This window comes from Montipora capricornis, chromosome 2, assembly GCF_036669925.1.
Source record: "Montipora capricornis isolate CH-2021 chromosome 2, ASM3666992v2, whole genome shotgun sequence".
Classification (NCBI taxonomy): Eukaryota; Metazoa; Cnidaria; class Anthozoa; order Scleractinia; family Acroporidae; genus Montipora; species Montipora capricornis.
In genome coordinates this window covers 52,507,275-52,534,774 of record NC_090884.1, presented here as the reverse complement: position 1 = coordinate 52,534,774, position 27,500 = coordinate 52,507,275, and the positions used below count along the sequence as shown (strand labels likewise).

General features: G+C 40.3%; 3 protein-coding genes across 4 annotated transcripts in view; 1 reads left to right on the top strand and 2 right to left on the bottom strand.

Annotated features, from left to right (window-relative positions):
* Nucleotides 1–2,974, bottom strand: part of LOC138038105 (protein FAM133-like) — a 7,969-nt gene extending 4,995 nt beyond the window's left edge. The window contains exons 1-2 of one of the 2 annotated variants that reach the window (XM_068883926.1): nt 2,819–2,974; nt 1–33 (exon numbers count right to left, since the gene is read on the bottom strand). The exon at nt 1–33 is cut by the window's left edge and continues 255 nt beyond it. In XM_068883926.1, the coding sequence (XP_068740027.1) occupies nt 1–33; nt 2,819–2,891 (106 nt within the window). In that variant the 5' untranslated portion in view covers nt 2,892–2,974. Of the gene's footprint in view, nt 34–2,814 lie in introns of both variants that reach the window. The other variant, XM_068883928.1, reaches the window with a different exon arrangement.
* Nucleotides 2,975–4,078: 1,104 nt separating this feature from the next.
* On the top strand, nt 4,079–20,358 carry LOC138027426 (uncharacterized). The gene is made up of 17 exons (XM_068874998.1): nt 4,079–4,331; nt 5,746–5,835; nt 6,199–6,375; nt 7,823–7,956; nt 8,737–8,878; nt 8,978–9,061; nt 9,633–9,941; nt 10,596–10,759; nt 11,956–12,202; nt 12,450–13,088; nt 14,281–14,366; nt 14,557–14,577; nt 14,686–14,761; nt 15,747–16,051; nt 17,194–17,371; nt 17,462–17,598; nt 18,972–20,358. Exons 1-17 carry the CDS (start codon nt 4,235–4,237, stop codon nt 19,491–19,493), a joined length of 3,408 nt encoding a protein of 1,135 aa, XP_068731099.1. The 5' UTR covers nt 4,079–4,234; the 3' UTR covers nt 19,494–20,358.
* A 137-nt stretch (nt 20,359–20,495) lies between these two features.
* LOC138037497 (uncharacterized) overlaps nt 20,496–27,500 on the bottom strand; it is an 18,270-nt gene continuing 11,265 nt past the window's right edge. The window contains 4 exon segments of the mRNA XM_068883415.1: nt 20,496–21,516; nt 22,606–22,776; nt 23,507–23,677; nt 25,854–27,365. Of these exon segments, the coding sequence (XP_068739516.1) occupies nt 20,513–21,516; nt 22,606–22,776; nt 23,507–23,677; nt 25,854–27,365 (2,858 nt within the window). The 3' untranslated portion in view covers nt 20,496–20,512.

Here is a 27,500-nt window from a genome sequence, read left to right as displayed (position 1 = left end):
AACAGCAGTACTGCCTCTTCTGACCATTAACAGCTAAGACAAAAACAAGCGAATAAACAAGTCAAAAAGTAAATAAAAGATAAGTGAATTGAAGCACCTTTCCCTCCTGTTTGAGGTTTGTTTGAAAAGTATATGTTTTGTCAGTCCGGAGCCAGCGCAAAGTCTCTTTCAAACATGTCGATACTGAACTTTAAGCCCTGATCAAACGGATAACGATAGCCAGCGAAAGTTTGGGAGCTTTTTTTCCCCTTGCATACCCAAACAGTTTGATGACAGTCGATGATAATTGAGTTGAGTCAGGTGTCTGCATGGGTTTCAAGTGATACACCCTGCCAAGTATATTTAACAATCGATTACCATGTGAGTGGTAAAATGAAGAAAACTGTAATTAACTATCATAGATCACGATAGATCACGGTACATCATCGAAAGTCTCAACTGTAATAGACTATCATCAATTAGTGTCACCCAACTAGTGGACTAATTTAAATCCTGCATTTTGATTGGCTACGCTACTAGAGGACTATTAGTAATAGTCCTCGAGTAGCGAAAAAGGTGACGCTTTCTTTCGTTCTATTCCCAAATATGTATTTCTTCAATTTGCATTTGATAACTTTATTATTGCCTTTTCTGTCCGACTAGTTGGGTGATACTAAAACAATTAGACCCTTTGCCCTTAAGGGCCACGGGTCTAATTGTTAATTATTAACGATCCCGCATCGTTTGACCAGGGCTCTGTGTTATGTGATGCGTGTCAAAGTAGAGAACAAGTGGAGCTGATTTTAATTTGACTGGCTTTAGAACAGCGCCCTTTACAGTTATTACTCACCGGTCTCTTTCCAAAGGCTTCGAATCAAGTGATCCTATCGGGACTTGTGGATTATACGATAATGTGTGTCATTTACATGATGCATTAAATGCATCGATGTACTAAAATGCGCTTTACAACAATGAAAAGCAGATTGTTAATTTATTCCTTCCGTCTCTCTTCGTTTTTGTAAAAGATTATTTGCGAGACCCAGTGGTAGAAGACTGCTGGTTTGAACACGATCCAGTTCTTCATCTAAACATCCAGGGCCCGGCTGTTCAAAAGCCGATTACCGCTAATCCCAGGTTAAAAATTAACCAAGGAGTTTATATTTCTCTACTTCCAAATGCTGTTCAACACTGATATCCCGCAAAACGTTACATTAGAAGTCTACCTTGAAAAACAAAAACAAGCAAAAGAAACTTTCACCAAAAAGTAGAAAACATGAAACAAAAGTTTACGCTTATCCTGGATTAAGTTAATCGACTTTCGAACAATCGGACCCAGGTATCCCATAATCGGGCTCCATACTGGAGTAAAGGTCCTTATGCTAATGTTGACGTGTAACTCCCATATAGTTTAGCCTTCCGAACTTTCTGAGACAGAATAGCTTTTTATTGGCTTTCTAACTGATTTGGTCAACACGCGTTACTCTCGTGCCAAACACCCAACAACACATCCACACGTTCCTGGTCTTTGTTAGGTTGAATACTGAATATTTTGTTTCTATGTGTTTAGCCACATACGGTATCAAGGGGGTCCAAGCTCTTTCTAAAGTACAGGGAAAAGCGTGCACACCCATCTGCCCATCTTTTGAGTTACCAGTTCGATCTGCAAAATGTAGGCCAGCGCTGTAATAGTTGAGTAATTTTCAGCTGACTTGATCTTATCTTTACTTCCTGCCCGTTCAACCCCAGCTAGCCTGCGTAGCTGGAGGTATTTTTGGCGCGGGCGGCAAATAACGCGCGGCCAAGCCTCGCGGAGAATGGGAAGGGGCGCTGTGAAATCCCGGGATTCACCGCTCGTTATTTGACTCCCGTACCAAAAATCCCTGCCAGTTACGCAGGCTAAACCCCAGCTCATCATTTGAACCGGCCTTCATGAAGGGTTAATAAAATTTACTGTTTAATTTGCTTCTCAAATAACAAAGTAAACTGTGTTTTCATTCCATTTACTTCAATTAATAGTTACCCATTTAAAAGACCAAAATTAGAAACCACCTAAAAGCCATATGAATTTCCTTTTTAGAAACCAAAACGATTAATAATGGGATCAGTACATGTTTTCTAACGTCTCTTTCTCTAGAAAAAGTGTAGCACATCCAATAATTTTTACAAACTGATAACCTGTTTTCGCACAGTGGGAGGTTTACTCTTTTGAATGACTTCTCAACCTTTTGCATTCGTAAATCTTTTGCTTGATTTACCGTATCCGGGATATGTGGTGTGATCTTCACGAAATCCCGCAACACAAATTCATATACAATGAGCTACGAAGCGGCTGGCGAACAAGTGTTGCAAAAACTGTTCAGATACATAACGGGTAATTACACAGTTGAATGACTGGTCTTGGTCTAAAGTCGTAGTTATGACTAAGTTGGATTCAGCTCTTGACAAACTCTATAGATTTTAATTATTTTGCGCGATATCATCTGAGTTAAAACAAATTGCTTATGAGTGCACTTGCAGATCTTTTTCAGGAGTCTCGCCTTTATTAAAGATATAAGAAAAAAATTGACTTTGTCCTGTCCAATTGGTATCAGTGTGTGATAAGATCATCTCCCAGACAGGTCAATATTATAGTTTTAGCAGTCAACTCCGGTGTTGTACTGAACTCCCCAGAACTTATGATAACGAAGAACATGATCGATTTCAATAATTTTAAGACTCTTCAATAACAACTGCCGAAAGAACCTTCAAATATTCGCTGTGGATCAACGATCATATTGTAAATGCATTTTTCGTAAACAATTTGATAATACTGTTGAAACCACTCTCTATAGCTACCTACTCTTTATCTTGATGATCGGCGACGAGAGGGCCACGGAGAAGAGTGCAAATGCCATAACCAGTCGTGACACCATATTTTAAAAACCATTAATCATGGAATTAAAATAGGCAAATAATTATCAGATAACAAACTTCAGAGTGTGATAAGAGGCGTGTAAATCTGAACAGTCACTGCCATGACTCTATCATTACGGGATACTAAACAACACGTGATTGGTTGATTAGACAGGTTTTCTCACAACTCATGCCTCTGTACCAGTTGTTTATTCCTGTTGTTTAGGCATTTTCAAGTTTTCCAAATTGGTAAGAAAGGAAGAGTTCAAAAGGTGTGAAAGTCTCAAGCCCAACGCCGATAATACTTAATTTGCTGAGGCAATACTTGAAATAAATAAACTGAAAACTCTACAATTCAAATTTATTATTAAATATTATTTCAAAGCTAAATTAGCTTCTTGAGTGTTTAAGGACTTTACATTGATTTCTTAAACAATGCATTTGCCTTAAAATTACAAATTTTATCTGTTTTGAACAAGATTTACCCCAGCTCTTTTTCATTCCCTTTGCAAACCGCAATAACTGAAAGTGCAGTTTCAGGGTTTGACTCCTCTGATTTGAAGCTGGAACTGAATCAGTTTAGTTAAAGGATAAGAAAACCTTTACCGAAATCATTTTGGTACAAGGCACGCAAAGAAGAGACGAGAGCACAAAACGAGTCCGCAGTACGATCCGCAGACAAGTGCTCTCCTCTTCGGTGTTGTCAGCTATCGTCAGGCACGCTGACACGAGCCAATCAGCGCGCTTGATATATTGCATCGACGTTACCATGGTAAGCTAACTTGTGCTGTGTTAATCATAGAGCTCCGTAATGCCACTGAGCTGGAATGATGCACTCGCAGTAGGTCCAATAACAGTTTTTTTGAATAAGAGCGTTTTAAACACAATTAAACAAATCGTTCGTCGTTTCTAGTATCGCTCCAAAAGAGATACATTTGTAAAGTGAATGCACATGTCATGGCAAATTACACAACTCATGCTTTTTTTCCGAATTGCGCCAGCTTGTCAATTAGCTTCATCAAGCATTTGTACTTCAAATTTTGATTTTAAAACCATAGCTTATCACTGCGTATGAATAATGCCGCAACGATAATTCAGTCATTTAATTTGCGAGTATTAGTAGTATTTTAGTTGAAAGAGTCATATTTCCCAAGCAACGTCAATGACAGGTACCTGTTTTTAATGAGGCGAATAACGCTCAAAATTTACATACCAGGCTGTCCCTATGCAGAATTAGGTGGTTCAATTATTGATAAACAGCAGTTTGTTGGTATGCTTGGAGGGCGCGTTTTTCGCTACCGTCAACTCTTTCGTACTACGCGTACTTCTGCAGTAAAGTTGCCTTAGAGCATTTTACTGCAACATGAAGGCACTTGCCATGGCTCTGGCAGTTGCAGCGACGTTTGCTATGTCAACGTGCTTCCCACTGAATCACTTATCGAAGAAAACGCTGGAAAGAGGTAAGGAGATTTCTTCTTCCGAATACAGCTCGGGTCAATTGTCTTTTGCATCATCAATTTTCTAATTAAAAAAAATTGGCTTGAACGTTGTTTGCTAGATTCAGCTGCTAAATGGGTATTTCGTCCAAATAAGTTTTGCTTATCTCATCTGAATGCAAATAAAATTCAAGTCGACTCGCCATACAACAAAAAAAAGGTAATACGATTCCACGTTTCTAGATTAGGGCCTTTAAACAGTCGTCTTATCAGAGAAATGCTAAAGTCTTAGCAACTGCTTGCGTATGTAATTTTCACTGTCCAGCCTTTCTTTGGAAATGATCGAAATGACCTTGGGGTGTGTTTAGCATTTACATCAGTATATTTTATTTTACGTTACGTTAAGTGCACTCATTTTCTGTAGTTTATTGTTTTACAGTCACCCATTAAAGACTGAGAGCTATAGCTATAGCGAACTCTGTGCAAGGTCTCTCTTCCTAAATCGATATATAATTGCCAGAATACCAAGTGGCGAACTCAGGCTGGTAGCTAAAGTCTTCATGAGTTCGAGTTGAAGTGGTGCAGTTGTTGTTGTCCTATTTTACTTTCAAACTAACCAAAACGAAGGACTTAGATATGGAAGATATGGTGTAGTTTTGAGAGCTCGAGTTCTTACCGTTTTGCCGGCGTCGCTCTAGTTCGATTGCCCATCTTAGTATAAGTGGGTCGAGTTTGTGACTTCGTTACTCCGTTTGGAGGGAATGAAATAATTGGACACCGGAGTTCTCTTCAGTGTCAACAACAACAAAGATCAAACCAGCAAATACAACAACGACATAAAAATATAATTGACAATTATACGGTCTTACTAACGTTAACAATAGCAATTTTTGACATTATCTGACAATACAATTATTAAGTGAAGCTATGATCCTCGCAGTTATGAACGCAATTTTTGCAATTGCGTAAAGAAGCCTGAAAAATTCAGGACTTCAACGGGGTTTGATCCCGCTTCACTTGATTTCATATCCGCAGTTCATATATGATCCATTTCATATATCATTTCATCGTTGATTCATTCCTCACGGGAACATTGGAACCCACAAATGACCAGCTCCCAACGTCAGTGGCTTCATAGCTCAGTTGGTTAGAGCGTCGCACCGGTATCGCGAAGTCACGGGTTCAAACTCCGTTAAAGTCCTGAATGTTTCAGGCTTCTTTACGCAATTGCAAAAATTGCGTTCATAACTGCGAAGATCACAGCTTCACTTGATTTCATATCCGCAGTTCATATATGATCCATTTCATATATCATTTCACCGTTGATACAATTATTATTGCAAACAACAACGGCAGATGTTTGAAACCATTAATTAATATTAACACCAACAACAACAACAACAATAATTTACAAAAACAACATTTTTTCTTTTGACAGTGGGAAGGCAACGGCGAGCCGTCGGAAATGAGACCAAAAACGTCACTGATATTGCCCCAGGCCTCGGAGGAACAAATGTTCGATTTCCAAGTGAGTATTGTGTTCGTAAGGGCGGTTTTAAATAAGGTTTGCTGGAAATCACGATTGCCATGAATTTAAATTTCAGAGCTGTGTCTTGCGAAACTACTTAGCGATTTGCCTGGGCGGAATTCCTTGGCGAAGCCGCCCGTACCACACTTTCTGCCGATCAGAGTTAAAAGTCTAAGGTCACAGTTGGTATTCTGTGCCTAACTCAGGCTGTTTGTATCTTGGATCTCGGATCTCGGATCTTGAATCTCGGATTTTTCCGAGGACATCCGAGTCATCATTACAAGGCAATACTTCCTTCTCGTTCTAGTTTTGAATATAGTCAGTAGCCTAGCAGTGACTTATTGGACACTTCTATTTGCTTAGTTTGCATCTATGGACTGGGCATGGCTAATAGACTTATCTGGGACCATCAGATCACAGCTTCTTCTGCGTACGACAGCCCACATTTACAGCCGCATATGGGTCGTCTGGATAATCCATGGGGATCTTGGTGCGCGAAGAAAAAGCACAGTGCACCACGTTACATGCAGATTGATCTGGGTAAATAGCTAATTGTATAAATAAGCGCTGAATCGTGCTGCACTCTTTAATTGGAGACTTGGGTAATTTAATTTACAATTTATAGCGCGCAAATGTCTATATGAATATAATCAAATGCGCGATAAAAATAATTGACAAAATGGTGTAACTGAAATATACATTGATTACAAGGGAACGTAAAAAGATAGAAGTAGTATGTGTATGCATTAGCGACCTTTACATCGGAGGACGAGGACGACTACGAGTACGAGTTTTCCGTTCTGAGCATGCGCACTTCAAAAAATGTCGGCCTCCGAACCTTATGCGCATGCTCAGTACGGAAAACTCGTACTCGTAGTCGTCCTCGTATTCCGATCTAAAGGTCCCTACTAATAACATCAAGAGTATCAAGTACGTATTTAATAAGATCCTAGTTATAAGTTACATTGAAAAAATAAGTCTTATGCGAAGATTTAAATTTTCTAAAATTAGTTTCGTTACGTATATTGTTCGGCAATTTTTTCCATACTGTTGGAGCTGCCATTTTAAAGGAGGGATCACCTACTGTCTTTTTTGACTTAATTAATGGGTGGTATGTAAAGAAGACGTCCATTGTTGGACTGTAGATAATATCTAGAGAGCCCCTTTACCGTAACAAGTTTCTTTAAATAGCCAGGAGACGGTCCATGCAATATCTGTTAATAAATATTAGGATGTTACAATCTATTTGATCCGCTTTGAAATCATGTGATTTACAATCTCCCCAATTAGTAGAACACTCATGTTCGGGGCTAAATGATGACGATGATAATTATTAAACAAATAACTTGAAGGGGCTGTGTTATGAAATTTAACTGGTGAACTGGAAACTGGAAACTGGCAACCAAATCAAACGGAACGTTAACATAACTACTTAAGATATCAAAGGAAGGCTTGAATGAAACACTAAATGGAAAAGGAGACAGGAATGGGAAAATTTGAAGAAGATTAAGATGGATAGCAATTGAGGTTTTGGAATTCTGCTTACAAACTATTGATGAATGCATGATGCGACCTCAACAGTTTAATCCGGGGGATATGGGTGGATATCCCACGGCTACAAATCACAATGGTCAGAATCACTTAGAACTTATGCATGACATGATTAACTCATTTTAACTTATTCTTAATAAATTATAGAGGCCAATAGAGAGTTCTTACTTGATGTCGCGGCATCTCAGCGACGGGATGTATTACAGCTGTTAGGGGCGAGTAATTGTAAAACTACACAAAATGAACTACACAAAACAAAATCACAAAACACCGTAAAGTAATCTTGATTTTGTGAAGCAATTCGACAGAAGGTCAAAGCACAAGATGGAATGGTGAGAGTAAGCGTTCGAAAAACAGAGATATTCTTAAAATAGATGAAGATTAATGATAAATATATTTGTATGTGTTTTTCAAACATGATCATTTTTCTCCATAGGTACTATTAGGTTAGTCAGCGGTGTCATAACGCAGGGAGCACGTCACACACGTGATTATGTGGTTCTATACCGAGCCAATTACAGTCTGGATGGCCAGGAGTGGATTCCTTATAGAGAAAATGGAACACATAGGGTATACCTTGTGCATATCATTTGCAAATTGATACATGGATAGACTTCCTCCATGTAAAAACATTCCCTTTCGAAAATATGTTATCTTTATGTCGTCAGATTTAATTATATTTATAATTATTCTCATTCTTGAATTCCTTTTACACGGAGCATTGTTGTCTGCCCAGCCAACATTTTAGTGAAGTTTTCAGAGGGTCGGTAAAGTGGGGTGTATTCAAAACAAAGAATGGTGGATGATCGACAGAAGAGCTCCGAAACGATTTTCCTGAAACTGGCCGCGCGAAGGTTGGGGCAAGAAACTGAGGGAACGCTTGCAAGAAGATCCCCTATATAATTTGACGGAAGTCAACTTGTTTTCTTTTGTTTTGTTGGACGTTTTAGTTGTTTGACGGAAGTCAACTTGTGTTAATTTGTTAACAAGACGTCAATCAGCGTGTGTCAAATTAACCATTAAAAGGTGGGCGTTTTTCAAAAATAGGGGGTCTTCTTGCAAGCGTTCACTCAGTCTCTTGCCCCAACTTTCGCGCGGCCAGTTTGCGGGAAATCGTTTCGAAGCTCTTCTGTCCAACAGGAACGCTTGTTACGCAGGCTAGGTGAATGAGTGCTAAATGATTAGCTGTTAGGACGTCCAACATGGTCGAGGTTCTCGTTTTTGGTTTCATTTTTATTGGGTAGGACATTTTTGGAGAATACATCACAAGAAATACCATTAGTGTATTTTCCTGCAAAAATTGTGCGCTTCTGGATGCAATATGATTAAGATTTCTTTCCCTTTTTTTAGCTCTTCCGTGGTTACTATGCCAAATTCACAAATCATTTCAGCCATCGAGTGGCAGCCAGATTCGTAAGGATTCTTCCGGTGGCCATCCACGGATACTTGCTTTGCATGCGAGCTGAGATTATAGGCTGTTCCTTTGCTCAAGGTAAGAGAAACTGATTAAATGAAAATCACTCTATGGTTAGATTGATGTAACTTGCCACATTGTTGAAGCGAATTTGTAATTCTGGACAATACTTTCTAGTTAATTTGGCATTTAATCGGACTGCTGAGCAATCCAGCAAGAAGGATGACGCTGTTGCCTTCAAAGCTGTCGACGGAAACTTTGGTAAGAGCAAAAATGTTTTCCTGTTTTGCTGAGAACTTTGCAACATGAAAGGCTGAGAGCTAAAAGGGGTTTGGTTAGTGATCATGAGATGGAAAACAAATCATCGTGACAAGAAAAAAAAAAAAAAAAACGGAGAAAAACAATGAAGATAACATACTTAAACCAGAATTCACATGACACACTCTTCTTAAAATTCTGAGGAGAAAGAAGGAGATTGTTCAGACTGAAGATTACCTATCAAAGTATTAGTTAATTTCGGGGTTTCGAAATGTGACTATGGTATCCTCAATAAAGAAGATTACTACTACTACTAGTATTAAGGCTATACCTGTAGACCTCTCTGGGTTCAATGTATAGTGGGTGTCTGTCTGACTATTTTATTATAATAAAAGAACACGTATGATAACAAATATTCTAACTGCTGTAACTAACTAAATTATGGAAAACAATTCTAATGTTGTAACGGAGGTGGCACCGACACTTAAATGTAAGTCGTATAAGCATGGTAATGTAATGAAATCTCAGAATATGAATATAAAAAGGAAGATTACATTGCCTTTACTGTTTACAGGGTCATGTTCACAAACGCAAACTCAAGATAATCCGTGGTGGCGAGTGGATCTTGGATACACTACTGCAATACGAGAACTATTCATAGTTGGTCCCCAAAACGGTACAGCTCTGAAGGACTTCGAGGTCAGAATTGGAGATAGTATCGAAAACCAAGGAAATGAGAACGACAAATGTGGCGATAAGTACAGCGTAAAGCCTAAAGAGATCAAAACCATAACTTGCAATTTAACTGGACGTTACATCAACATCCGAATCCCTGAATCAACGAGGAATGTGCATCTTTGCGAAGTGGTGCCTTATGGGATGGGTAAGCTAACGTTCAGCTTATCATCGGCTGTATTCCCTAGTGATCTACTTTCAAATCCACATGTACACAGTGCCGAGTCAGAATCCTCAGAAATTAACTCTTCTTGTTTAGTACTAAGCAAGTTTGCAATCTCTTAGTAGTTCAAGCGAGGGTTCCGAACGCTATTCCGGTTAAAAGAGAAAGCTAGATTTTGGCATTTCCCTTCCGAGCGTTAGTTCTAATTCTTTTTCCCGAAGCTTTAAGCAAGTTGTGTAAGAAGAAAATGAATCTTTTTTCCGAGCATGTCACTTCCGTCCAAAACTTCCAAGAATAATGTAAACTTTAGGCTCTTCGTCAAATGCTTTTGGGCAAATGGAAACGAACGTGGTGTCGTTCAATTCGCCAAAGCAAGACGTGGTTTTCAATTTTAGCGAAACGCAATCGCATGCAATCGGAACTTCACCTTTATTCAATCAGAACAGGGTGGAAAACAAGGTTGACTTTAAAAGTGTAGTGACCAAGGTCAATTAACTGCATATAAAAAAGTGGTGAATGAAGAAAAAAAATCACGAATAAATGAAGCCATTGATAATTTTTTTCTGAGCAACTAGAATCAACAGCCCTTACCTTGTACGGATATCAATTTTGTTAGCAAGGAGTCTCTTTTTTTTGCAGATCCGAAATTGGTGAACTTCAATCCGTATTTGGTCCTAAATTACGTTAATTTCGTGCGAGCGCAACAGTATATGCAGCAATTGCGGCTTCAACAAGAGCGATTGAGAAACGCTACCTTAGAAGCTCTGAAGAAAAGACAAGAACTTTTGAGGCAGGGCCAGAAGGTGAGAGAAACTTCAAAACGTCCAAGGAGAGCCATCAAATAATTACCACTGACGGTGGAGGCGCACGGCGTTGGCTGTGAACAATTTGCTGATCTTAACCTGTGCACACATACGAAATGCTTTTTTAACACAATAGTTCACTTCTTCAACTATAATACAATAATTATAAGTAAATTTGTGTGAATTGCTTTGGACTGAGATAAACCGCGTTATTCACTACAAACTATGCAGAAGAACTTGTTTTTCAGGGATTTATTGCAGAAAAGGCCAGTGGAGACCGAAATCTGTGATGTGTACTGTATATTTATTATATCTGAACATGTCATATATAAAAATACATTTCATGAATTTTAAATAGCCCACTTTCGATTTATTAAAATTCAGTCCCAAATAAGAGGCGCCATCTTAAGGTCCTGGGGGATAAATACTTGGATTTGTATGAGTTTATTCCCCAGAGCCTCGAGATGATGCCTTTTGTTTGGGACTGAATGTTAATATATCGAATGTGGGTTATTGATATCATTGGAATAGTGCTAAAAGACTAAAATGTTTGAAGAGAAAGCCAAGAACTAGTCTTCAAAAACAAGTTAATGAGAATCAATAAGCGTCACGTCAGATTTCAATAAGCGTCACGAAATGTCCCCTTGCATTTCTCCCCTCGTGTCTAGGAATAAGTCACGACGTGTCCCCCAAATTCTGCTCCTCAAGTATTGATAAACAGCTGCATTCACCTTAAGGTAAAAATAACGCCAATCTTTACCTTGACCTTATTGCTGGGAAAAAATAGCAAAGGCTTAGACTTAAAGGACAGATCATGTTGGATGTCAAAATTGGGCATGCGTCTAATAGGCCATTTCTCAGTTCATGTCTGCCTCCTCCTCAAAGCGAGATTAAGTGCAAAGTTTTTGTGATGAAAATTATTTCTACTTTACATTTGAATGAAAACTAATTATCATAAGAAAAACTTTGCACTTAGACTCGTTTTAAAGACGAGGCAGACAAATGGCCTAATGGCCTATTAGGAGCATTTCTAGACGTGCGTGGTTTCTTGAATACGAAAACAGCCCCAGGAATTCTTTTTGCGCTCAAAGTTAGCCTCAATAAAGGTTGTGTGTACTTCACTAATGTGAGACCCTTTACTTATGATCCTTGAATTGCGCTTTTGAAATCTGGCCGAAGTAGACTTCTCTATATAGGCAGTTGAAGGGGCTCAGCAACAAGGACAGCAGGCCATTAGCAAAGGACAGCAATTGGCTGGACAGGGCCAAGCCGCTATTGGTGGAGCTGTGGGGCAGGGTCAAGCAGCCATTGGAGGTGCTGCGAGTCAAGGACAAGCTGCTATTGGTGGAGCCGTGAGTCAGGGACAGGCTGCGATTGGAGGAGCCCAACAACAAGGTCAACAGTTAATGGGACAAGGCCAGGCAGCACTTGGTGGAATTCAGAGTAAGTAATTTCCAATCATTCCGCTTTTCATGATTTCATTGGGGTTCTTTTGTTAGGTCATTCCTCGACTTTCTCGCTTGCCAATTTTAGCCTTTTGTTGAGCTATTTCACAGTATTTACTGCTCGGTATGGTGCTCAAAGTGCAGCTTTATATTTTTTCAGGCAAACCAATGAGCGTTGTGGTTTCTATTCTTTACCGTTCAGTCGATTTGTGTACAGCTATATAAACTTTGGCTTTTTTTTTCAGATCAAGGACAGCAAATATTTAATCAGTTCCAAGGCCAGGGCGCAGGAATGGCCAACCAATTCCAAAACCAGTTTAACCAGTTCCAAGGTCAAGGGGCAGGAATGATGAATCAGTATCAAAACCAGTTCAACCAACTACAAGGTCAAGGCATGGGTGTGGTGAATCAAATGCAAGGTCAGTTCGGCAACCTCCAAGGTCAAGGCGTGGGTATGGTGAATCAAATGCAAGGTCAGCTTGGCAACCTTCAAGGTCAAGGTATGGGCATGGTGAATCAAATGCAAGGTCAAGTTCAAAACCAGTTTAACCAATTACAGGGTCAGGGGTTAGGAATGGTGAACCAGTATCAAGGCCAGCTACAGAATCAGTTTAACCAGCTTCAAGGACAGGGTATGGGTATGGTCAACCAGTATCAAAGCCAGCTCCGAGACCAGTTTGGTCAACTTCAAGGTCAAGGCGCCAGAATGCTGGGACAAGCACAAGGTCAACTCAACCAACTTCAAGGTCAAGGGATGGGAATGGTAAACAACCTTCAAGGGCAAGGGCAGCAACTGGCCAACCAGTTACAAGGGCAAGGAATGGGATTAGCCAATCAGATCCAAGGGCAAGGCATGGGTATGGTCAATCAGTTGCAAGGTCAAGGTGAGTTTAAAAAGTAACACTTACTCTCACATAGTTGCCTAAGGCATAGGAACACAGGAACAATATATCATCAAAGCTCAGCGACATCAACAATGGTACTGAATTTAAACTGGAAAGCTAAGAGTTCAATGAGAAGAATAAGTGCTAAACCCGACTAAGTATGAACAAATAGGGAGTAGGGATGGTGCAATGGCCCAGAGGCCCGCTTCTCGAAAGTCCCGAAAACTTTTCGGGCCCGAAAAGCCATTTGTGAAACGGCCAACCGCTTGTTTTGGAAAGCCGATCTTTTAACATGTTTTCAAGGTAACAAAAAGAAAAATGACTGTGAAGTTTGACCACTTAAATCCTCACCGTTCTTGAGATGCAAAGACCTGAAAATGGCTCGTAAAGTTTCGGGACTTTCAAGAAACGGTCCCCAGGTACGATTCCCAGAACCGGCGTCATATGTGGCTTGAGTTTGTTGGTTCTGTACTCTGCACCGAGAGGTTCTTCATCGGGTACTTCGGTTTTCCTCCCTCCTAAAACCAACCTACGATTTGAGACGAGTTGACTTGGTTTAATTTCTGAACAATGTCCCAGCTAGTGCCTCAGCGCTAAATACAGTTGACACTTAAACAAAGTTAACTACTATTTTTAATTTATTATTATAAATGCAATAAGGATATACATGGAAAAACCCCTCAGTTCTGATTGGCTAAAAATGAGTGCTATTCTCATCTAACACGAGTGCAAATTATAAATGCAAGTTTCCAAGTTTACAGTTGAATTTGAAAAGCGTTATTTGTTTCAACCACCGGAGGGGCCGCGGTCAGCCGCCTTTTTTTTTCCTATTTTTTTTTCTACGGGGAAGTTTTCTCCTAAACCTTTCCGCGCTCCCTTCACACTTCCGTGATCCATACCACCACCTAGTCCCCCCCCCCCCCCCCCCCCCCCACCATTTTCAAACGTACTCCGCGGCCCCCTGCATGATCGTTCGTACCAATAAAGTTGTATCTTAAGGATACTCCGCCGAAACTGATTTTAGAAAAAGGACAAAAAAAGGTGGAATAATCTTATAATGTTTACAATAAAGGAAAGCTACATTTGAAATCACATTCTCGAGGAGTTGATCTTGCTATTGCTTAATCGTATCCCCCCCCCCTCCCCCCGTCCTCCCCCCTTCCCTTGACAATTTTGGCTTTTTTTGTCCTAGGTATGGGTGCATTCAACCAACTACAAGGTCAAGGACTCGGCATGGCACAAGATTTGGGTAAAACTACAGATGATTTAAAGGACAAGGTGGGCAAAAGTGTTTCTTGCCTTATTCCGAAAACCTAGTGATATTTTGTTTGGTATAGCTACTCACAGTAACAACTCGTTTATAGTCTTTGTAGAATCTTCCAATACTAAAGCTTCGACGGTTTTCTTGTCCGTCTTCGGTCTGAGAATCCCAAACTGAATGCACTGCTACTACTCTTGTTTCAAACAGGCTAAAGACTTTTACAAGAAGGTACGTTTTATTTTATGTCTATCACCATGGATAATGCGTTTGTGCCTGTTTCGCCCACATTCAATTTTATGATGGAACATTTTATATATAAAAAACAAAATTTCGTAGGTGAAGCCATGGATACAGAGAGCGGAAGATTTTTACAACGACAAAATCAAGGGACAGTATTTTGACATGGCAAAAAGTGAGTGTTTGAAATTCAGATCTTTATCACTCTCTTTCTGGAAGGTACTCGTAAATGTGTAAAGGATCAAAAAGCACGTGTGGACCAATTCCACTGCTCGTGAAGCGATGTTGACTGGTGGGGTTCTGGTAGACGTCGCCGCGTCGTCGATTTTAGTCTATCACAGCAACGACGATGGTTATGCGGTCTGTTATCGCATGAATGACCTTTAAAGCATGGGGACACTAACAAAAAAAGTATAGGATAATATTATTGGTACTGGAGAGGAATTAGAAAGTTGTCTCAAAATTTCGGTGCTTCTCAGTGCTCTTGTTCGCAAAAAAACGCAGAGCTCACATGCTCCGAAGCAAAACCATCCGATACCACTATCAAGCTTTGGTGGTAAACTTAGAGTCATGGTAGTAATCAGATTTAAAACGTAAACCCAGGCCCCAGTTGTTGGAAGGATGGGTGCTACTATCCACTGGATAACCCAATTGGTTGTTATCGAGCTGATCCGTTAGAGAGTGGTTGTCATCCATGCAATCACACAGGAACAGGTTGGTCTTCATTTTGTTCATATGGTGACCAAAATCTGTCGAATGGAAAATTCCATTGAGATCAGCGTATTCCGTCTGCAAAATTCTTTCAAATTGACTGAATAAGACTTGGTACAGCATACAAACCGAAGAGAGCAAGTGGAACCAACATTTCCTTTTCTGAAATTTGGCTGGAAATCTTGATTACCTTTCAGACTTTTTCAAATTCTCCGGGTGGAGAGAACAAAAAAGAAACACTTAACGTCTACATCCCAATCGAATGTTTTGGAATTTATGGCAAATTGCAAACAACGAGTACTATCCATCTGTTGTTGAACAATTGAGGCCAGGTCTCAGTTGTTTAAAGGGTATTACTGTCTTTTGGTTAAGCGGTATCCAGATGCCCTGACCTTTTTACCAGCCAAGAGCAGAACTTAACAGTTTATAACTTTCCTGCTTGTATGTAGAGTGGTTCGACCGTGGTAAGGAATATGGCGTGAAAGCTCTTGATACTTTTAAGGAGACTGTGTTGGCAGAGTTTAAAGGAGTGGCTAGCGATCTCGGTGGAGAATTTTCGTCGATTACAAACTACGACACTTCTAATGTCAAAGGACTGCTTGACAATGTCGATAAGGATAAGATCAAGAAGCTTGTAGAGAAGGTCAGACCTCTCATTCCAGAGTACTATGACAAAGCCAAGAAAATGGCAATGGATATTTTCAAGCAGGGAAAAGATGAATTCGATAAAATTAGAGAAGAAGTTGAAAAGGAGGTCAGTGTGAATTAATCTAATTCTCTACCCAATCAAAAATGTCATGACAACTAATGAAAGTGAAACTAATAGCAAAGAAAATTCTTGCTTCAGATGCAACGATCTAATACTTGTTCTTCCTTGGTTTGGGAGATATTTAACAATTATTCCTTGAGCTCGCGTTGGATATGAGATAATAGATAGCCAACGAGGCGCGTAGCGCAAAGTTGGCTATATTCATCTCATATCCAACAAGCGAGTGGAATAATTGTTTTATTGAAAACGCCCCCAATATATAGAAAACATAAAAATAAAAAGTCCCAAAAATCACGCATATGCTTGCCGTGTTTGTAGATCATGGTATAATGGCTCATAACCTATGATGGCTTAGCCAATCAAAATTCTCGAATTGCATTATCCAATGATCCAGTTTTTAATAACATGTATTAGTATATATACTAAAACAGTGGATAGTGTTGAACGCGCGCGCTGATTGGCTAATCAAACTCACCTCCGAGCAATTCGCGCGGAATTTGCGCCCGAAAATGTTGTAATCTTGGCAGGAATAAATGAGTTAAAATCATTTTTTTGGGTTATATTATCTCACTGTTTTAGGATATATGCTAAAACAACTATTCACGTCAGTTTCGGTGGCTAGTGGTGGATATTTACCGAGCCGCGAAGCTGCTCGGTTACTATCCATCACTATCCTCCACTTCGGTGGACGTAGCTAGTGGTGGTAGCTAATTATCCACACAAATCGAATCTCAATTGGCAGCGACGTAATGCAAGATCAAAGGAAGCTGCTTTGGTACACTAACTACGAGACCTAGACCCAAGTTTGACAAGTGTTTAAGGCATTCTGGGTAATGTTTGGAAAAGTTGGATGGCGGATTGCATCACGAACTGGCGTGTTTGAGCAAAACGCGGATTGCATTTTCATCCCTGCATTTGATTGCCTTTCTGTTACAACTTACACTGGGAGCAAAACGTTGACTCGAATACGATTTCGAAAAATACGTCCCTGCATTCCAGAAGTAAATGCAAGTCTGTAGATTCAAAAGACAATAACAAGTTTGTTTGTCAAATATCGGAAGAAATTAAAAACTGAGGAACACAAACTTTAACTAACGTATACTGGATTACACATATGTGCCTTTCAGGTCGATAATATCGCGGACATGGGAGGTGACTTAACAAAGGAAGCAGCATCACTCGGTGGCGATCTCCAGAAGCAAGGAATGGATGCAGTTGGCCAAGCACAAGCTGCAGGAATGGAAGCAATCAACCAAGCCAAGGAAACAGGACAAGGTCTCGTGCAGCAAGGGCAACAAAATCTAAGTAAGCTGGACTAATTGGATGCAAGCTTTTTAGCGTCATTATATGCCAGTTAAGACGATTTAATGTTGAGATACTTTTTTGTCTCAATAGACCAATTTCAGCAACAAGGAATGGGTCTTTACGACCAAGCACGTCAAACCGGTATGGGTGCTTTTAATCAGATGAGGCAACAAGGAATGGACGCTTTTGGACAAGTACAGAGCATGGGACAGCAAGGTTTGCAGCAGGTATACATAACTTGCCTCTATTTTCGAATTTATGGGATTACATTCCTCGCTCGTCGTCATCATCATCATCATCATCATCATCATCAACAACAACAACAACAGCAACAACAAATTTAGAAAACTAGTTGTCATATGATACCTATGAGTCCTAGATAGGAATCGAAGCTACGATCACATCCTCCCCTCGGGCCCATGACACCTTTCCATCGTTCATGCACTAGTTGTCATACGCCTACAAATTTTCGAATCAAACTTTAGATTGTTTTCACGTGACGTCACAGCGGTCATGTTGGTGTTCCTAATAATAATAATAATAATAATAATAATAATAATAATAATAATAATAATAATAACAATAATAATAATAATAATAATAATAATAATAATAATAATAATAATAATAATAATAATGATAATATACCAACTAATCCTCCGGGAATTGAGGTCTATTATCATGCAAACCGTTTTGTTTTGTTTCGGTGGAAAAAACAAGGAAAACACTCTATAGATGTTAAAAGTAAAAGTAAAGTAAAGTAAAGTAAATTAAAGCAACCATATTTAACGTCGATAACTCGTAACAGTAATTCAACTGACAAACCTGAGGTCGACGGTGCGCTCATTTTACTCCCCCCTCTCCATCAGTGCTCCGTTTTACGGGTATTTAGAGCTACTTAGCTACACGGAAAGGAAAGAAGTCGAAACAAGGATGCGAGATCCGGGAATCGAACTCAAGACCTCTTGCACCAAGGCCGCGCACTAACCGACTGTGCCATCCTTGCTCCTTCAAAAAATTTGTAGAGGTATGACTTTGTAGATCCGGCAAATCTGCGCGACAAATTGTAAGCTCTCAAGGGATTCTTGAAGCTCAATGAGTAGAGGATCCAACTGGGGCTCTGATGGTCGTAGGTTTGAATCCTGCCTAGGACTCGGATTTCTCAGGTCCTTTCGCCCGTTGCTAAGCAACTAGTTTACCATCCTTTCCCACTCGGTCAAAACCGTCAATTTGTCTAACCCTAGGCCTAAAAACCAACCTTAGGCTTAGGGCTAGCCAAATTGAGGGTTTTGGTTACTTTCCAAAAGGTAAAACAATGACCTGCTACGAGTGACCTTTGGAATGTGACTTGTGTTTTAGACCCGCTGTTCTCCACTGGCTCTTTACACCTTAAACGTCTACAGTTGCTTTTGGACAAAAACTTTTAGGCTCATGTGGCAATCTTGAAAATAAGTCGGATATTTAGCAAATACCAAACTTTGCTTTGCCTGACACTTTTAACTATTTGAAAGAGTCCTTCTGTTTCAACGTCTGAACAATAACAGTGGGAATAAATAATGGAAAATGTGTGTTCCAAATTGTTTCTTGCTGCATTTCATAGGCACAAAATCTCCAAGGGCAGCTAATGCAAACTGGACAAGGACTGTATGGCCAAGCCCAAAGTATGGGGCAGGGCCTTCAGGGTCAGCTCATGCAAACAGGGCAAGGATTATACGGTCAAGCCCAAAGCATGGGAGGAGGTCTACAGAATCAGCTTATGCAAACTGGACAAGGACTATATGGACAGGCACAGAGCATGGGTCAAGGTGCCTTTCAACAAGGAATGGCTCTTGGAGGTCAGTTGCAGCAGCAAGGGCAAGGTGCTTTTCAGCAAGGACAGGGGATGTTTGAACAAGCGCAGAGCATGGGACAGGCAGCTTTTCAACAGGGACAAGGAATGCTTGGACAAGCACAGGGCATGGGCCAAGGGGCTTTTCAACAAGGAATGTCGCTTGGGAATCAGTTCAGGCAACAACTCATGAGCATGGGACAGAATCTTCAACAGCAAGGTGCACAACTTCAGAGTCAAGGGGATGCCCTCCAAAAACAAGGCCAACGGGTAGCTGGTGCTGGTGGGGCATAGAGGAAGATTCTTAGACGTTTGGGCACCGAGATCCAACTATTACCACTAAATGACATCTTTGATATATCTGTGCAACGGTCGAGTTATTTCTGGATTTTCCAGTAAAGTCCCACCTTTCCGACCAATTACCCTTATTAATTACCCCTAGGTCACTGTGCGCTCCGACACGTATTTGAAAACTCGTATACTGAGAGAGCTTGATACGTGAAAAATGCTGTAACATTGGTCTAGTATGAGTATGGGAGCTGTACACTCCTGCGAGAGCCTTTGGACACTGAGAATCGTTTGACGCTCTTTCGAGCTTCAGAAAATCTTGGTTAAACTTGAAAAGTCAGTCGCTGAAGCATGAACTAACTACCAGTGCTTGTGATTCCTACATCTACGTTGATCTTTTTTAATAAGTAAAGATATTGACGAAGAACCGGTGCACAGAACGAACCTGATTTCTCGAAATCAGCTATTCAAAGAGAACTTTGGAAGACATACCAAAGTCCTATCGCACCGGATAATAAACGTGAAACAGAAGCGTGATGAACCAGAGACTTTAATTTTGGAATCTTTTGAAATAAACATTTACATAAAGCAGATTCTTCAGTCTGTCCCTTTGTCTAGAGCGTAGACGGACCAGATCTTGTCGTGATGTACTGCACTACTTGTCATGTCAAGCCTAAACTTTCTGCTTTTTACTTTTTCCGTTGTGTGATTTCAGCGTAAATAATGAATTTTATCTTTGACACATTTCACGTTCAATGAGCAAAATCGTTTTCAATAATGATTATCCTAATAGTAATAAACACAAAGCGCAGGAGGGTTGCAGTGTAATGTGACTCTTTTATAGTGTAAATAAAGTACATTTCGACGAAAATGACTTGATGTTTTTGATTCTAAGGTCGCTAAATTAATATTGTGTTACTAATTTAGGGTACCAAGTATGTTTCTCACATGAAGTAAGGGCTTACACTACCAAAAAACTTCTTCTGGGCGTTATTACGTGATGAGATTAAATACACAACTACATCCTAAAAATGTTTCCCGCCTCCTATAGCTTTTGTGCCCTGCACATGGTTTCTTTTGCCGAGATGGGTCGACGATGCCGCATCTACACGCACGACACAACACTCAGGGGTACAGGCCCTCGTACAATGCTGAGAACAAATGGAAGGACATGAGGATGAAGTGGCAGAGGTAGATAGATAGGGCAACAAAGAGACAGGCGGCGGCTGCAGGACACTTGAGGGTTCTTTACGAGCGCCTTGACGATGAAGCCTGTTGTCTGACCTGATGGGTGTGAGCGATTTTACAACGCTGTTACGTTGTCCAACGGCGTTTGCTAGGCGTCTCAGGTTTTCTAGCACGGTGATTGGACAGCAATGAATTGGGCAAACGTTTTCGCACTTTGTTGAGCAAATGCTTGGACAAGTCGTAGGCCAGGGCTGCTGTTGAGGCTGGAAGTAAGATGGTGCAGGCGGCACTGGTACTGCTGGTTGAATATACGGCGGCACTGTTGGAGTTATGTAGATCCTTGGCGACGTCACTGAAGGCAACTTAGTACAGCAAGACACTGGACATGAACCCATGCATACGCTGCTACAGACAACTGGACACGGTGGTGCCTGCTCTTCCATTGAATACGTTGAAGGTGGAGCCGGTACTTGATATGACGGTGGAGGAAGAGGGTAGGAAGCAGGGATGTAGGAGGGTGGAGGTGGAGGTGGAGGTGGGGGTGGAGGTTGATAGGGTGGAAGAAGAAGAGGAGGAGGAGGAGGAGGAGGAGGAGGAGGAGGAGGAGGAGGAGGAGGAGGAGGAGAAGCAGGAGGATCGTTGTGAATTACTGGTAGAGGGAGGGTACAGCATTCATCCGGACAGGTTGGTTTACAGGAATGGGAACAATAAGTCGGACATGAGTTCTTTGAGGTGCAGCAATGAGTTGGGCAAGAGTCATCACAATGCGATTCACACTTTTCTGGACAGGGCACGTTAATGTGGTGATGAACACTTCTCGTTGGTTTTGGAGCAGCAGCAACTGTAAATAAACAATTAGAACGAAGGTGAGCAACCGATGAAAGAGACATAAGCAATGTAAGCAACGGTGACCAAAAAATCAATTCTTGTTTTCTTTGGATTTCAAAACTATAATAACTAAACATTAAGTGACCCAAGTTTTAAGTCTTGATGTTATTTCAGCTTGAACTTGCCTATTTCAGTTAATGGTCCTCCATTACTAACGTTAAAATCTTGAGAGATCTAGATCGAGGAGAAAACTAGTTAAAGAATGCAATGCCCGTGTACGCGGCTGAATTAATATGCAGCACAGGAATTTCGGGTCTTCACACTTTTAAAGTCGCGTTGTGCATATATTATATAAGTTGCATTTACAACCCTCTGAGGTCCAGTCGTGAGGTCCAGTCGTGAAATTCAAATCATGAACTCAAAGGCAACAGCTTTTGGATAAGAATAAAAGCTCAAAATTTTGCCAATCAGGTGTTAACCAAACACACTCTCAAAATTCGCAGAAAAAAAGGAAGTCAATTTTTTTATCATAGTCACATTTTAAAGTTGCCAACAGTTCCTGCAGATCTGAAAGCGAGAGACTTGTTTCTTAGCAGGAGCCCATGAATAGGAGCGAGAAACTCCCATGCAAAACAACAAAGGCAGTTTCGGTTCGGTGACGCTATGACGTCAAGTTAGCTTCCTGTGATTGGTCATCGGGCTCCCGCGGGAGTCTCATTCGGGGGATATTCAATCTAAAAATAAATCGGTCTGTAAAAACGCCGTGACAGGAATATTTGAGATTTGCTCACTCCTACTCATGGGCTCCTGGTCTTATCTACAATTTCACAGATTTACTTTGAAACGTTATCAAAATGTTCCAGCATTTGTTCGAAGAAATTGTCTTGCTTCCCTTTTACACACACTTGGGTCATCCCGCCTCGGACGTTTCTTTTTGAGCTTGAAAAAGCTTTTTCCTCAGAGAAATTTCGTTTATATTTGGAAAGCATCCCACGTCATATTTGAAATTAAATTTAAAGAATGATACTCAGTTCAGAAAGCTCTTGACCACCGAGGCTTTCTTACTAAATCTTTTTTTAAGATGTTAGTTACTGCAACTCACTTTTAACTTTGCAAAAGCCCCATTTGCCGTCCTTATCATAATTGTAGGTTGTACCGCACCAAGGCTTGTTTCGGTTTCCTCGAATGCATTTATGATAAATCATGTCGTTGTACACGAAAGGAAACTGACAGCATGATCCCCCAGAATTTCCACCGTGCGTTGGATGGCAATCTGTAAACGAAAATTCATATTGCGAACATAAATGCTTGAGAAGATACCTTTATCGTGTTCGAGTTTAAAAACTTGATTCATCCAGTACAGATAGTGGCTCATGCATCTTAAAATATTACAAGGCTGCTTTTGGTGATGGTATTCACCTTATTTTAAAGCTGTATGAATAAGCTGTATGGCGATCATTATCTGGACCCCACAAATGCGTTTTCATTTGACAACGCCATACATATTGATGCGTTTTCGCTTGTCATCTACAGTAAAACGCCCCAAAAAAGCTGATGACAACGAAGACTTTCGAAAAGTAGTGGAGAGTTTTGAAAGCGCTCCAGTTTAAGTGTGGAGAGAAGAAAACGGAACCCTACATCCCGGATCTGAAAACGTTTGAAAACGTATTTGTGTGGATAAATGAAAAGGAAAACTTTGAAGACAATTGTTTTCAACGTTTTTGAGTGATGTAGTGTGGATGGGAAAAAAGGATAGTGTGGATAATATTATTTTCCTTCGTTTTCGCTGAGATGATAACGGAGAGTTTTGAAAACGCATTAATGTAGATGAGGTCCAAGAAGGATATATCGGACTTGGGAATTTAAAGCTTTGTCTTCTTCAAAGGTACCTTTTCAACAAAGCAAAGTTTTACTAACTTAATGAAACCGGTAGACGAATTGAGAACGTGTGAAGGTGGAAGCATGTCACCTATAGAGTTTCGTTTTCAAAAATCCTGTCTTACTCTGGCAGTATCCCCATTTGTTATCGGCGTCGTAGTTTTTTGTTGTAGCACACCACAGCTTGTTACTATCGGAGTCAGTACAGCTCCGGTACTGTTTGCCATTATACGTGAATGGAAACATACAGCACGCTCCCTCAGAGTTTCCGCGATGAGTCGGTGAACATCCAAGAACTAAATGGGGAAGCAAATATTTGAGAAAATATTTACATCTGCGTTTGCGGCTAGCCTATTTTCTTCATTTCAAAAATTACTCAACAAATACAACAAGTAAGAAATGATACGAAATCAAAAAACAATTAATATATGAATGACATATTTTAACGTACATTAACCGAGTTTGTGTGCCCATAAGAAAAAGGCCATTAGATTGACTTCCGCCTTAAGGTGCACCGTAACTCAAATATTTTTTGTTACTAACATTAATCTCCCCATCTAAAGTAAGCATATGTCAGCATTGTTACCCAGAATTTGGCTTTTTCTTTGCCGTGCAAACAACGTAAACTTGGCAGAACTAGCAACAATTTGGACCCACGTGATGTGAGAAACATGGGTCTATTCTCCGATTGCTTTGCATTCCTGTTTTCAAAGATAATTTGCAGTACAAAGCCGTTGGTGACGAGAATTGACCCATGCCTCTCACGGCTCGGTCTTGGGTCCAACTGCAAGCTTTGATAACTCTGACTCTGTTGCCCGGCAGATAAATAGCCAACTTTGGAGATAAGAATGATAAAACATGCTTGCTTTTGTTGGGGAGATTAACATTGAAGACGAAAAATATTTGAGTATTTGTTTTCAAAATTTCTTACAATTGTTGCAAAGGCGTTAGTTAAAGCAGCTCATGGCATGAGCAACAATGTTAACAATAATCATCTTGTGCATTTGGAGTATATGTTGCCGGTAAAATCCGTTTTTACCTAGGTTAACTTAATGATCCTCATTTACCTAGGTTGAATACGCACTCAGATGAATTGAAGAAACCTTTTTTGGAACCTAAGTTAAGGCGAGAGAAAGATAAAAATCAGGTTAGGATGAGTTTTGGTTATTATATGTGGATATCAATTGACTTCACCGGTAAGATGGCAAAGTATAATTCTTTGTTCCCGGACTATGTTGTAATGTTGAGACTGAATGGATGTGTGGATAAACCGGTACTGTGAATACAGAAACCAAAAGATGATACGAAACATTAAGATGATGTGTTGAGATGCGTAAGACAGAGTTTGAGGGAAGGTATAGGTGTTTTCAGTCCTTTTTTTTTGGGGGGGGGGGGGTGGGGGGGAGTTGATAGCTGCTTTTAACTAGGTAGAGCGCATATTCAACCTCGGTAAAATGAGAATCACCAATTTAACCAATGCAAAAACGGACAACCGACAACATATATGCAAAATGCGTTTAACTAAAGTAAAAACAACTCGATGCATTATTTTAAAGTGGAAGATAATCTTTTTCAGACGTCAACGGATATTTGTCACAAATGATTCCAACGTTCGTGATATTATTTCCATGCATCTGTTATAAGTCCACTCCGGAAAATGGGGGTTAATCTTGTTTGGAGGTATTTTCAGCATCCGTCTTTATCCGCCGGGATTTCTTACTCTTCGGGACATGTTTGTTGTTGTCATCTTCTACCACAGACGCTCAAATGTTGACTGCACGAGACGCATACAGATCCAAAGAAAACGAAAATTGGAACGCTATTGGATACGTGACTAAACCTGATTGCTGAGTGTAATAATAAATTGGGTTGCCTGTGAAAATGAAGGTACGCTGGGAAAACAACATGGAATATCCGAGGTATCCATTCAATGAGAGGCAATCTTATGGGACGAGGTTAGGCCTTACATAGTTACATATAAATTATATATATGTATCCCAAAATGAAAACTTTATTTGGTCATTCTTATGACAATAGGTGTAATTATGAAAGGCATGCGAGTTATCCTTCAACACAGCATCAACCGCATTTTTTTCAAAACTTCCTTTAATGGTTGCTCCACTTGAAATTGAAAAGGGCCTACTTTAATTACAACTGCATATAAACAATATATTCCCATTCACATCTCTCAACATTGAGAAATTTCTTCGTGATTAGAAGCTAGAGATTACTCATAAATGTCCCAGCAACATTACTTAAATTGTGTCGAAGTCTTGACGTTGTATTGTGAACTTTCTTACGTTGCCTATCTCGAAAGGACATTCTAGGAGTAGTTTTGGACGAATGTCGCCTATTTTCGACACCATTGCAGTTTGTTATTTGGGAAAGATTGGGGAGATATTGTTCCAGAAATATCATGCGTAAGGAGCTTCAATAAGGAAATTTAACATCGATTGCTTTGTCCAAATCTTCAATTCGTTGAGTCGCGCGCTTGTATCGTCGTTGTGCTTGTCTTGTGACGAACACCCTCTTTCTGTAACTGTTCTTTCATTTTGAAAGTATTTGGCCTTACATTCAGATAAGGATGCAAAGTCTTTTTTTCCATCACTAAAATGCCGGGCCCTGGTTCTTCCTCATCACTGTCTTCTTTCTCAAAATCAAGACCACCGTCAAATTGCATTCCACGCTCGTCTAAAACATCCCTTCCAAGTACAAAATTCCTAAGTCCTGGATAATTAAGATCACTGCGATGAATCTCCGCAGGGACTCTCAAGATGCTGGTGTCTGGATCTGTAATAATTTCCTCATTTTTCTGTAAAACTGGACGTCCATTTCTATTAAATTCGTCGTCCTGGTCATTTTTCAAGAACATCATTGGCTGACCCTCTCCGTCGTTTCTGTCCGGTAGGGTGTCGTCTCTAAACACTAGTTTCGATAGCTTAGTCTGCACATTCTGTAGCATAGCTGAACCAGCCTTTGTACCTGCCTTGTTTGATAGCATCTCTTCGGAATTATCTAGGTCTTGAGAGACTGGTTGGGGACGAATGTTTTCAGCTGCAAAATCCGCATTTTGATTTTTCGCCATGATCAGTTGAATAAGCTGTAACACCTTCGCAAAAAACGCCTGTTCTTTTGCTAGTTGAACCGCCAGTTGAGATTGCTGTCTTGAAAGGAAGTCTTGCTGTCTTCGGATCTCAGCTATTTCTGCTTTTATGGTGTTGACTTCTTTTAACGTTTGTTGATTTAACTGTGACTCGTTGACATTGGAAGTCGCCTTTATGGGAGGCTCGTGGCCGGAAGTGTTGCCTGTGGTTATTGTAATATTGACGTCATCAGCGTGTGGACCAAACTTCGCTAGTTTGGGAGAGCGATTATTTGAACCACTTGCAGAAGACAACAGGTGTTCCTGTTTGTTCAACAATATCTCCAAGTGTTTCTGTTGCTCCCCAAGCTCATCCTGCTGCCTTTGCAAATGTCTTAGAGCTCTTTGCTTTTGTCTAAAATATTGGTAGTTTTTTAACATTTTTGTGATAAAACCAAAACGTCTTTCGTTCAGTGTTTGATTGTTGCTCATTTTGTGCTTGTCTGGTTTTGCTTTTCGGGGTATATTGTTTACTTTTAGCCAGTCTGCAAACAAATTTTTCATATTGTTCATTTCTCTTTCTCCAATATGTGGCTGGGAGAACTTTTTCCGCTTTCTTTTCTCTTCAGTTTCAGTTTTTACTTTTGAGGCATCTTTATCTCGATGGCACGTGCATTCCTCGTGGCAGCTTCCGTTGTCCTCATCTGAGCCTGTTCCATCACATTCCATAAGACAACTGCAACTCTGTCGCGAGATCTTTGATCTTTCAGAGGGTGGTATGATGTTGATGTCGGAACGCTTAGTTCTGATAGCAGTATTATCGAATTGTTGGTTGCAGCAACTTACAGCACACGGTGGAAGACAGGTGGTTTGTGGTGATTGACAGTTTGGTGGGCATGGACCTGAAGTGAAGCAAAGAGAGTTAAAGATCCGAATCCAGTTTCAGCTTTAAAAATCAGTTGCAATTCAAAGTGCAATAAAACGTATTCAGAATTATACCCTGAGATATGAAAAGAGGGAACCTTACCTGTTTTACG